The sequence below is a fragment of the Cebus imitator genome, unplaced genomic scaffold (assembly GCF_001604975.1).
Source record: "Cebus imitator isolate Cc_AM_T3 unplaced genomic scaffold, Cebus_imitator-1.0 Scaffold401, whole genome shotgun sequence".
Lineage (NCBI taxonomy): Eukaryota > Metazoa > Chordata > Mammalia > Primates > Cebidae > Cebus > Cebus imitator.
In genome coordinates, this window is record NW_016107716.1 from 842,387 (window position 1) to 853,949 (window position 11,563).

Consider the following 11,563-nt stretch of genomic DNA (forward strand, 5'->3'; position numbering starts at 1 on the left):
AAAAAAAAAAAAAAAAAAAGGAAAAGGAAAAGAAAAAACAAAAAACCCAAAAAACTCCAAGTACGTATAATTTACCCATTTAACCCAGTTCAGCAGTGTTTTGCATATTCAGAGATTTGTGCAACCGTCGCTATCTAATTCCTTAACATTTTTATCACCCCAAAAAGAAACCTTGTATCCATTAGCAGTCACTCCTCATTTACTTCCCCCTACCTCATCCCTGGCAGCCATGAAGCTACTTTCTTTGCAAACCAGAAAATGTTATTTTGGCAGCTACTCAGCCCAAAGAATAGTAGATTCCACCAATTTGTATGACCATCTTTCTTTCTTCCCCCAACTTTGTTTTTATATATGTAGTCTAAGAATATCATACATGCTCTTAGCAGAAATTCAGACAGTACAGAAGGGTCCCATCCCCTGTTCTTTACATGCCACTGTTATTTCCAATGTCAGAACGGTGCTACTTAAGCGGGTATCTACCTTTTTATTTCATGCAAATGACAATGTGATATATACAGTTCTTCACTGTGCTTTTCTCACTTGCTGTATATTAACAACAATTCCATAGCTGTGTTGTACAGCTGTGCAGTTTCCCTTGTGTGCATGTACCACAGCTCCTGTGACCAGTCAGGCCTCCTCTTACCCATTTGTAGGTGCCGTTGTTTGCACTCTTAAATGCAGCTCTGAAGCAATTTCATTGCTTTGACATTTTGTACATGTGTGCAAATCGGATATATTCCTAGAATTGGAATTGCCCAGTCAAAAGGGCAATTTTGGTTGCCCATCAAACCAAAAACAGTCAAATGAGCTGTTTTTGGTTTGATGGGCAGTACCAAAATATGGTCTTTCCCCAAAAATACACCAGTTGACATTCCATCAGGTATGGATGCCAGTGACTTTGTACACAGCGTTGCTCACACAGTGGATTATCAGGCAGTTTTACTTTCAGATCAGGTAGGTGATCTATGGTATGCTCTTCCTGGGAACACGGGTTGCTGTGGGTGAGGGGAGCACCCTCACCAGCGCTTGTTGATTTGCCATGAGAGGGGTCTTCACATCATTTTGCCTATTGTGCTCTTGGCTGGGACCTTTCTTATGGATTGTCAACAATAGATAGCATAGACAATAGATCACAGCTCTTTCTCATGCATGTTGCAAAGATTTCTTCCAAGTTTTTTCATTTCTTCTCCTTTTTAATATTTTTATTCTCTGCAGGACTTTAAAAACCTTCATTATGTAGTCATATTTATTTTTTCTTCACATTATGGCTTCCGGGTTTATGTAGGAGTCACCCTTCTCTTAAAAGGTATCTTCTCCTATGATTTTGTATATTTTTTCTTTTCAAATGTTCCAAGATTTCTTCCATCTGAAATTTATTTTGGAATAAAGAATGAAATAAGAATCCAGCTCCTCCCCCCACCCCACTATCTAGTTGTTCCAAAACTATTTATTAAATAATCCATCTCTATTGATTTGAAATGGCATCTTTTATCATATACAGAGTTCCCCATTTCAAATAGTTAGCTATGTGCCAACTGTTACTTTTTAAAAATGCAGAGTAAACAGAGGAAATGGCTGGGGTTGAGATGCTGTTTTGTTCAGAACTCCTTTCAAGCACTCTGCACTCAACCACCCAGCTCCCTCTGCCAGGAATAAGCTGTTTAGGGCCGTACATTTCAGAATTTTTGTCACCTCCTTTCTCTTTCCCAAGTGCTTCTGCTACACATCACTGTCACCCTCATATTCTATCCCCCAAATGACAGTCTCCTCAGAACAGCCTTGCAGGTGATACATGACGCCTGCAGTTGACGTTATCTGTGGCTTCTTTGCTTGATGCAAGAAGTCGTATTTAGCAAAAGAAAAGACTGTAAATTTCTGTCTGACCAATTGGAGCTTGTTGCTTTAGAAAAAGCTTTGAAGCTTGACTCGCTCCAGGTTAAACTTAATATCTCCACAGGAGGTCACTCTTGGGTAGGCTTTGTAGCTTGGTTGGGCGGACCACGGAAAAAAATTAAACGTAAGAAACCTACCTACCACAGCTGAGATAGCTGAACGTCAACCTAAAAGTGGTATGGGAAGCAGGTAAAACTAGGTAACTCAGGTTTAACTTTTTTTCTGATTATATAATTTTTGGAGATGCTCTATAGGAAATTTGAAAAATAGAAAGAAGAAAATCTTAACTACTTTATATCTCTACCAGTGATGCCACTATGAATAATTTGGTAACTATTTATCTGTCTCTCCTGGGGGAACCTGAATGCACATGTACACACAGAGAAGAGATTGTAAATGTGTGCCCAGAAGAAATCCAAGAAATCTATTCTACCTTTTTCTGCCTAAGATTTCAGTGTGGTATGTTGTGTCAACATCATTTATTAGGAGTATATATTACGTCTCCATGATATACAAGGAAAATAAGAGTTACCTGTAGCTTTTTCAGGAAATCATAATATTCTAACAACCCAGGAAGCTACTTGCAGGAGTATTTTCCTTATCTTCTTCCTACGTTACCATTGGATACCTTTAAGTGGCTACGGCTCCCCACTCAAGTGAGATGTCCATGTCCCCTGCTGCCTAGAGCCACAGAGCTCTCCTTCTTTCCCTGTCCGACTTCCATGCCTACCCTGCTGTCTGCTTGTGAGCAGGCTTATGAGAACAGGCGCCACCTGGCAGAGAGATACAAACAGGTTCTGCTTCAACTTCTCAGGCACAGAACTTCAGCCACAAAGGGCGGTGCTTCCCAGTGCTGGGCTGTGGATTGGTAACCTGCCCTGCGCAAATCTCCCTCTACCAAATAAGCAGACGGAAATGTATGTGGACATTTTGTGCAAGGTGTTCGTGTGTCTTGGGAAAATCTGTCTCATGTTCCCAGAAAGTAGCTTAATAGCTTTCCTTACTTGGAGTCTAAGTGGCTTTTATGACATTGGCATGTAGATAGTAGACCTGTATGTGGGTTTTTGTTGTTATTATTATTATTTTTTTTGAAGACAGTCTTACTCAGTCGCAGACTGGAGTGCAGTGGCGCAATCTTGGCTTCCTGCATCCTCCGCCTCCTGGGATCAAGCGATTCTCCTACCTCAGCCTCACAAGTAGCTGTGATTACAGGCACCCACCATCACGCCTGGCTACTTTTTGTATTTTTTAGAGACGGGGTTTCACCATGTTGGCCAGGCTGGTCTTGAACTCCTGACCTCAGTTAATCCGCCTGCCTCGGCCTCCTGAAGTCTGGGATTACAGGCGTGAGCCACCATGCCCAGCTGAACGCTATGTGTTTTAAGGTGATTATGGAGCAAAATTTTTGTCAGCCTTCAAATTAATTTTTTTTCTCTATTAAATTTTTAGGTAAGGAAATTGTTGCCAGCTAGACAAGTTTACAAAGCGTGTCTTCTGGGGGTCCTGTGGTTTTGGTTGCATGCTTAAGGATGAGTGTGTTAAGAGGAGGAGCAGCATGGACCTCATAGTAATGCTTCCCTTTGCTTCAAGGACATTGATGGCTTATTCTCTTATCTAACAGTCTCTGTGTTTAACTGGAAAGTTTGGTCCCTTTTCTTTCATGATAATTGACATATTTGGATTTATGACTACTACCTTACTATGTGCTTTTTGTTTGTTTGTTTTTGAGACAGAGTCTTGCCCTGTTGCCCAGGCTGGAGTGCAGTGGCACGATCACAGCTCACTGCAGCCCCAATCTCCCAGGCTTAGCCTCCCAAGTAGCTGGAACTACAGGTGCATGCCACCACGCCTGGCTCATTTTTATATTTTTTGTAGAGACGGGGTTTTGCCATGTTGCCCAGGCTGGGCTCTAACTCCTGGGATCAAGCGATCTGCCTGCCTCAGCCTCCCAAACTGCTGGGATTACGGGTGTGAGCCACCATGCCTAGCTACTATATGCTTTAGTTTTTTCTGCTCCACAAAGTACATATTATTGTGGTTTTATGCAATCAGCATTTGTTAGGTTTGTCCACATATTGATCAGTATCCTTGCTCACCTTTCTCTGCCCCTGCCCACCACCATATCTCAATGTTTCTGCGGTCTGTATCTTTCCTTTTGCTTTAGTTGCATTCTTTAGGTGGTTATGTGTTAGAAATAAATTCTCAGGTTGTATAGTTTGGCTGGAACTATCTTTATTTTATCCTCCTTCTGGAAATGGAGTTTCGCTGAGTATCGAGTCCTAGCCTGATAGTTATTTTCTCATATCACATTGAAGAGATGACTCCATAACTTCTGGCTTCCATTGGGGAAGTTGAGGACTTGGCCATCCTTTCTAGGTGACTTGTCTTTATTCTTTGTCTCTTTTAAGCTTTCTTGGTCTTCTATAGTTCTGTTAAGATTGTTTGGGAAATCATTTGTTGCGTTTATTGGATCGGAGGATTGGTGCTTTCCAATAGTTCTGGAAAATTCTTAGTCATTTTCTCTTTGAATATTTCTTTTCCTGGTTCTTTGCTCTCTTTTTATAACTGTAACTCTTGTGTGACCTTGTCACGCTGCTGTTCATATCTCTGAGCTTCTTTCTCTATTTTCCATCTCTTCTGTTTCTTGGGCTGCATCTTGGATAATGTCTTCATCTTTATCTTCTAATTTGCTCATTCTGTCTTCAGGTGTTTTCACTCTATTTTCTGAATTTTCCATTTCAAATATAATATTTTTTCATTTCTTGACATTCTTTTCTATTCTTTCCCAAGTCTTGATTGGTCATTCTTTATAATCCTTTTATTCTTTTATTTCATCATCCAAGCTTCTGTTTTATTTGTTTAAAACCTATTATTGCCTTTCTGCTTCTTTTCAGCAAATTCCAGTGTCTCATTTTTTGCTGTGATGATTTAGTTAACGTTTCTGGTGGCTCCCACTTCTGGTGCCTTGTTCTCTTGGGCGTTTTGTGACTTTCTTCTGTGAATTCTTGTACCATTATCATCCTTCCGAGAGGATTTGCATTTGTTATTGCCAGCTCCCTTGGCGGACTACTCCAAAAATCTCTTTAAGCTAAGCTCTTCGCTTGAGGATTTTTATCACATGTATAGTAAAAATTGGGACCAGTAACCCTCAGGAGAGCTGAGATGTGGCTTTGAGCTCTCAAGAGAGAACTAACCCACACCACTCAGCATAGAGTTTGACACCAGTAAGCAGCCTTCCTGTTCCTGCCTAGGCAGCAGGTTCACTTTTCATTCCTCGTGACTCTGAAGGAAGAACTTCTAGCATCCCTGTGCTGTACACGGTCTTCAGCTAGACTCTTCATCTCAGCCAGGCACCCAGCTTGATTTCTTACCCCCCATGTCCTTGTCAGTAAAACAGAAGCTTAAGATCATCAGGCCTCTTCAGAAACCCTCAGAGCAGGCACTCATGCACACCAGCTTCTCAGAATAACCTACTTCTGCATTCTGTGCCTATGAGGATTGCTACTATCTTTCCAGCTTGGTGTTGTGTTTGTGAAGATGATTCCCTTGGGTGACAGTGTGATCCAGCATTGTAGTTGTTTCTTTTAGGAAGGGTGATTGGGCTGCCTGGTCTGCCAGAGCACCAAAGTGTAACTGAAAAATGTTTCCTATATGGAAAACTTATAGACACATTTTCACTTCCAGACAACATTTTTACTTCCAGACAACATTTTTGTTTGGAAGTGGACAAAGTTTGGGCTTCATTTTCGTGTCTGTCTCTTGCTTGAGATAGCAAAGGTCCTTGATAATTCTAATGTAGGCAAAAAGATTAAGGCTTAAAAGAGATTGCTGCATTCTTTAGTCAAATTGCAAAGAGAGTAGCTTGAACCAATTGAAATAGCCAAATAAGTTATACAGGGTCACCATATGACCCAGCAAGTCCACTCTGAGGTATATTTCCCAAAGACTTGAAGGCAGGGACTCAACCAGATACTTATATACCACTGTTCATAGCAGCAATGTTCAGTATAGCCAAAAGGTGGAAGCAACCTGAGTGGCCATCAACAGATGAATGAATGAACACAATGTGCTATATCCACCCAATGGAATGTTATTCAGGCTTAGAGAGGAACGAAGTACTGATCTATGCAGCAACGTGGATGAGCTCTGAACAGTTTCTGCTAAGTGAAAGAAGCCAGACACAAAAGCTCACGTATTTTATGATTCCATTTATACAAAAAGTTTAGAATAGGTAAATCATAGATTCATGCCTGGCAGGGCCTGGGGGGGAGGGGAGGATGGGAAGGGCCTGCTTAAGGGGTGTGGGGTTTCCTTTTGTGTCATGATATGTTCTAGAACTAGATAAAGGTAATAGTTGTGCAATATTGTGAATGTACTTGATGCCATTGAATTGTACACTTTAAAATAGTTCCAAGGATAAATTCTGTGTTATGTATATTTTACCACAATTGAAAAGAAACACTAGCTGTGTTGTGAAAGTCCTCGGAAATGGGAAGGGTAGCCTGGAGCATCTACCCCTGTCCCCAACTGACCTCTCAGGCCCAGAAAGCGGCTTTTTCTCAGAGATGTGCCTCCTCCATCCTTCATCAGAGCACGCAAGGAGCTCCATCCCTGGTCGCCATCTGAGGATGACACAATAAGTAGGACCAGGCCTTTAAAAATAATGTATGGAGATTATGTCCTCCATGTACTGCGTCTTAAGTTGGGCTATGTGTGTGTTGGTTCCCACAGTATTTTGTCAGCTAAATTGCATAATGACTGATATTTTTAAAAACTGGAATAGGAAAATCTTAATGTCACACTATACTTGTGGCATTGTCTTGAAATAAGTTTAACCATTTAAGTCCACTCTTCACAGGAGAATCTAAAATGCCTCAGGCTCACCAACAAGCAAAGCCTGCCCACATTCTCTTCCTGTTGCCAGCTAAGCACCTCCTGAGCCAGTGATTTTTTTAAGAGATGGGATCTTGCTATGTTGTCCAGGCTTGATTCAAACTCAGGCCCAAGCCATCCTTCCACCTCAGACTCCTGAGTAGCTGGGCCTACAGGCATGATGCCATGCCTGGTACCAATGATATCTGAGCATTTGCCTTAGATGAGCAGAGGAACTGGACTCACAGTGTAGAGTCTTAGACCATGAATGCAATGAAGCCCATCCTGACTAGCCTACATATTAGATGGCTGCATTAGCCAGGACTTTTGTCCCCACCATCTGTGCCACAAACTGGGCAACAGTAGTTCCTAAATAACTTGCATTAAGTCATGCCTATGGTTGTTTTAAAATACTACCCACAAATACTGACAAATTGAATATCAAATCCTTATCGAGTAGTTATATGCAGTGGCCAGGGTGCCCTGACATTCGTTCCCAGCCGCCACCATTCCAAGGTCCACCACTAGCACAGTTCTCCCTGTGGATTGCTAAGTGCCTGCCCCAGACCATGCCTTGGCTGCTCAAGAGAGGCCTGATTCCTGCATCATCTTGAGTGTGGTTGCTGGCTACGTTCCTAAAATACAACTTTAAAGAAGAGATCTCTAGTTGACTGTATGAACGTGTTCATTTGTGCCTTTGCCAGGGTCACGTCAATTGCAGACAGGTTGAATGCGGAATTTGCCTTGATCCACAAGGAGAGGAAGAAGGCGAATGAAGTGGACCGGATGGTCCTGGTGGACCACGTGAAGGACCGCGTGGCCATCCTCGTGGATGACATGGCTGACACCTGCGGCACCATCTGCCACGCTGCAGACAAGTATGCAGGGTGGTGGGGAAAGCGTTGACTTCTCACGACGAAAGGGAAAGACATCAGCTTTTAGAAATTTTCCTGATTACTGCTGGTTGTGGCAGTGGAGTCTTAGACCAAAGGAGATTCTAGGCCCATTTATCTTTATACTTCTTTCTCTGGTAGAAAAGAAACCATGGGCCTTTTCATTTCCCAGGATGAGCTTATAATGCACTTGAAAAAGGGTCAAAGAAGGTGCTTCCCTTTGCACTGGGCACGAAAGGAAAGACAGTTTTTCAGGTTTCTTCAGGCCCTTGCTTCCTTCCATTGGCTTTTGCGCCAGGCTTCTTGGCCACATGGGTGTCTGGAGGATTCGTAGCACTGCGGTCCAGTATGGAAGCCCCCACCCAGTCACACATGGCTGTGGAGCTCTTAGAATATGGCCAGTCTGACTTGGGATGTGCTGAGAGTGTAAAAAGGCACTCTAGGTTTTGGAGACTTCATATGAAACAACAAATATAAATATCTCATTTACATAAATGTTTTTATGTTGATTATACATCAAAACAAAGATGTTTTGGCTATATTGGTTTAAAATGGCCGGGCGCGGTGGCTCACGCCTGTAATCCCAGAACTTTGGGAGGCCGAGGCGGGCAGATCACCTGAGATCAGGAGTTGGAGACCAGCCTGACCAACATGAAGAAACCCTGTCTCTACTAAAAAAAAAAAATACAAAATTAGCCAGGCATGGTGGCGCAATGCCTATAGTCCCAGCTACTTGGGAGGCTGAGGCAGGAGACTTTCTTGAACCCAGGAGGTGGAGGTTGTAGTGAGCCGAGATCATGCCATTGCACTCCAGCCTGGGCAACAAGAGGGAAACTGTCTCAAAAAAAAAACCAAAAACCAAAAAACCAAAAACAACTGCTGGTTCTCAACCAGGAGTGATTTTGCTCCCTGGGAGACATGTGGCAATGTCTACAGTCATTTTTTATTGTCACGACTGAGGGGTTGGGCGGTGCTTGTCGGTAGAGGCCAGGGATGCTGTTGAATTTCCCCATGGTACATAGGGCAGCCCCCACGACGAAGAATTATCCGGGCCAAAGTGCAAAGGTCGATAGCTCGCGATTTAATGGAATACAAAGTGTTTTGCTCATGCTTGAGAGATTCTATCTTAGGTTAAAAAATGTGAGTGAAATTTGTTGGATTTTTCTTTTACCAAGCACACTTTTTGCTTTTACCATTCGTACTAGGGGAAAGAATTCCAAGAATATTTGCATACCCTTAATTTTTATCTTTTGCTGTTTTACAGGCTGCTGTCAGCCGGAGCCACCAAAGTTTATGCTATCCTTACCCATGGGATCTTCTCCGGACCAGCTATTTCCAGAATAAATAACGCCGCCTTTGAGGCTGTTGTCGTCACAAACACAATTCCGCAAGAGGACAAAATGAAACACTGCACCAAGATTCAGGTACTGTCTATACTGCAGGCAGTCAAGCAGCCAGGACCCCACTCTAGATCCCTAAAAATAGCATCAAGTCTTCTGTGTGTGTGGCTCCTTGCTAAGGCACAGGCTGGCAGAGGTGGCAGCGTCTCATGACGGCAGGACATAAATCATATTAGATCCCTGAAAAAGGCCAGGGCCAGCAGGGGTCAACGTTCTCTATTTAGAAATAGAGTGAAAAAAATCACAACAGAAAAATGGTCAGAAACGGGCCGTGCTAAAGCTAAACTTAGAATTATCATATGACCCAATGATTCCATACTTAGGTATTTACCCCCAAAATTTGGAAATGTACTCAAACAGAAACTTGTATAGACATGTTCATAGCAGCGCTTTTCACAAAAACCAAAAGGTAGAACCACCCACTGGCCATCAACAGACGAACAAACCGGTGGCCAAAGTGTAGTCTATCGCTATGATGGAATATTATTCAGCCTTTAAAGGGCAAGAAATTCTGACACATATGATTGGGCACGGTGGCTCACGCCTGTAATCCCAGCACTTTGGGAGGCCAAGGTAGGTGAATCACGAGGTCAGGAGTTCGAGACCAGCCTGACCAACATGGTGAAACCCCAACTCTACTAAAAATACAAAAAAATTAGCTAGATGTGGTGGCACACACCTGTAATCCCAGCTCCTCAGGAGGCTGAGGCAGGATAATTGGTTGAACTTGGGAGGTGGAGGTTGCAGTGAGCCGAGATCGCACCACTGCACTCCAGCCTGGGCAACAGAATGAGACTCTGTCTCAAAAAAAAAAAAAGAAAGAAAGAAAGAAATTCTCACACATGCAACAGCATGGATGAACCTTGAAAATATCATGCTAAGTGAAAAAAAACAGATGTGAAAGGAGGAATGTTGTGTTTCTGCTTCTATGAGGTACCTGAGATTGGAAAATTCATAGAGAGAAAGTAGAATGGTAGCTACCAGGAGCTGGAGGGGGAGGGAGGGAAGGGTGGGGAGTTATCTCACATTTAATGACTATACAGTTTTTGTTTGGGATGTTGAAAACAGTTTGGAAATAAGTAATGGTGATAGTTAACACACGTTAAGAATATAATAAATGCCAATAAATTGTATACTTAAAAATAGTTAAAATGGCAAATGTGATATTATATATATATAAATTTTAAACCAATAAAAACAGACGCTATACTTGATGTTAGCAAGATATAGCTAGCTAGCTAGCTAGATAGATACACATTCACACAATTAAAAAAAATGGGGATGGGCATAGCAGGCTGAGCTGAGGATCTTCAGAGCTTTGCTCCTTCCCGTCCCTGCTGATTGGATGCCCACAGGCCAGCAGAAAGCTGCTAATCATTTAGATACCAACTGGCCTGAAATAAGGCAAAAGAGTTGGAGTCCCCATTTTGTCTCTGTGTCGCCTTAAACCTTAGCAAGTCATTTCATTGCTACAAAGCCTCAGCTCCCATCAGCAGAGCATGAGGTGTGTCACAACGATCTGCTTCATAATTTCTCATTCCTTGGAGAGAAAATGCAGTTTGCTTGACAAAAAGCAATAAGTCTGAAAATGGTCAGAACAGCGGTGTTGTATCTTTTCATGCCTAATTAGTAGTAGTTTAGGATGGGAGTTGGCACACTGCGGCTCGCAAGCGAAATCCAGCCTGTCATCTGTTTTTGCAAATTTTTATCGGAGCACAGCCATGCTCATTCATATATGTATTGCCTGTGGCTGCTTTCACGCTACAATGGGGGAACTGAGTATTTGTGACAGAGACCCTCTGGCCTGCAAAGCCAAAAAAATTAACTATTAGGTCCTCTATAATTTGCTGACCCCTGGGATAGATGATCACAGTTGTGCTCTTAAATGATGCAGTCACCGCCTTTTCAGAAACAGAAAGAAAAACCTTCCATACAATGATTAAAATTAATTTAAAACAAGTACCCCTAGGAAAGGATGTCTCTGGTTAACAGTACCCCTGAAAAGCCTTTTGTCTCTGCACTGAAAATCTCCCTTCTAGGATCCCATATGGGTCTGGTTCAACGGCTTGTAATTTGAAGACATGCCCCAAAGCTGTCTGTCCTCTCAAAAGTGTGGGAGGTTTTGATAGCGACACATCATGTATGCTATAGAAATCATTTCTCAGCTTTTCAGTTTTTAAAGAACTCCAATTAAGATGTCCTGCTTCCCTTCTCCCTTTTTCTCATTGGTATTTAGGTCATTGACATTTCCATGATCTTGGCCGAAGCAATCCGAAGGACACACAATCGGGAATCTGTGTCCTACCTGTTCAGCCACGTCCCGCTATAAATCCGGAATGTGAAGTGTCCAGCAAGCCTACTCTGACTTGTTTTTGTTTTCTGGGGTTTTAGCTGTAGGACTCAGCAATGATAGGTTAATCTCTGGCAAAAGCTTCAGATCTTTGTATATGCTAAGATTTATTGTTACCCCTTCTAAAGCTCAAGATCATTTCTTTCCGGTTTTGG

At 42.5% G+C, this 11,563-nt stretch overlaps 1 protein-coding gene across 1 annotated transcript in view; it reads left to right on the plus strand.

Annotated features, from left to right (window-relative positions):
- PRPS2 (phosphoribosyl pyrophosphate synthetase 2) overlaps positions 1 to 11,563 on the plus strand; it is a 31,657-nt gene extending 20,094 nt beyond the window's left edge. Inside the window, 3 exon segments of the mRNA XM_017508808.2 lie at positions 7,470 to 7,643; positions 8,923 to 9,082; positions 11,295 to 11,563. Of these exon segments, the coding sequence (XP_017364297.1) occupies positions 7,470 to 7,643; positions 8,923 to 9,082; positions 11,295 to 11,387 (427 nt within the window). The 3' untranslated portion in view covers positions 11,388 to 11,563.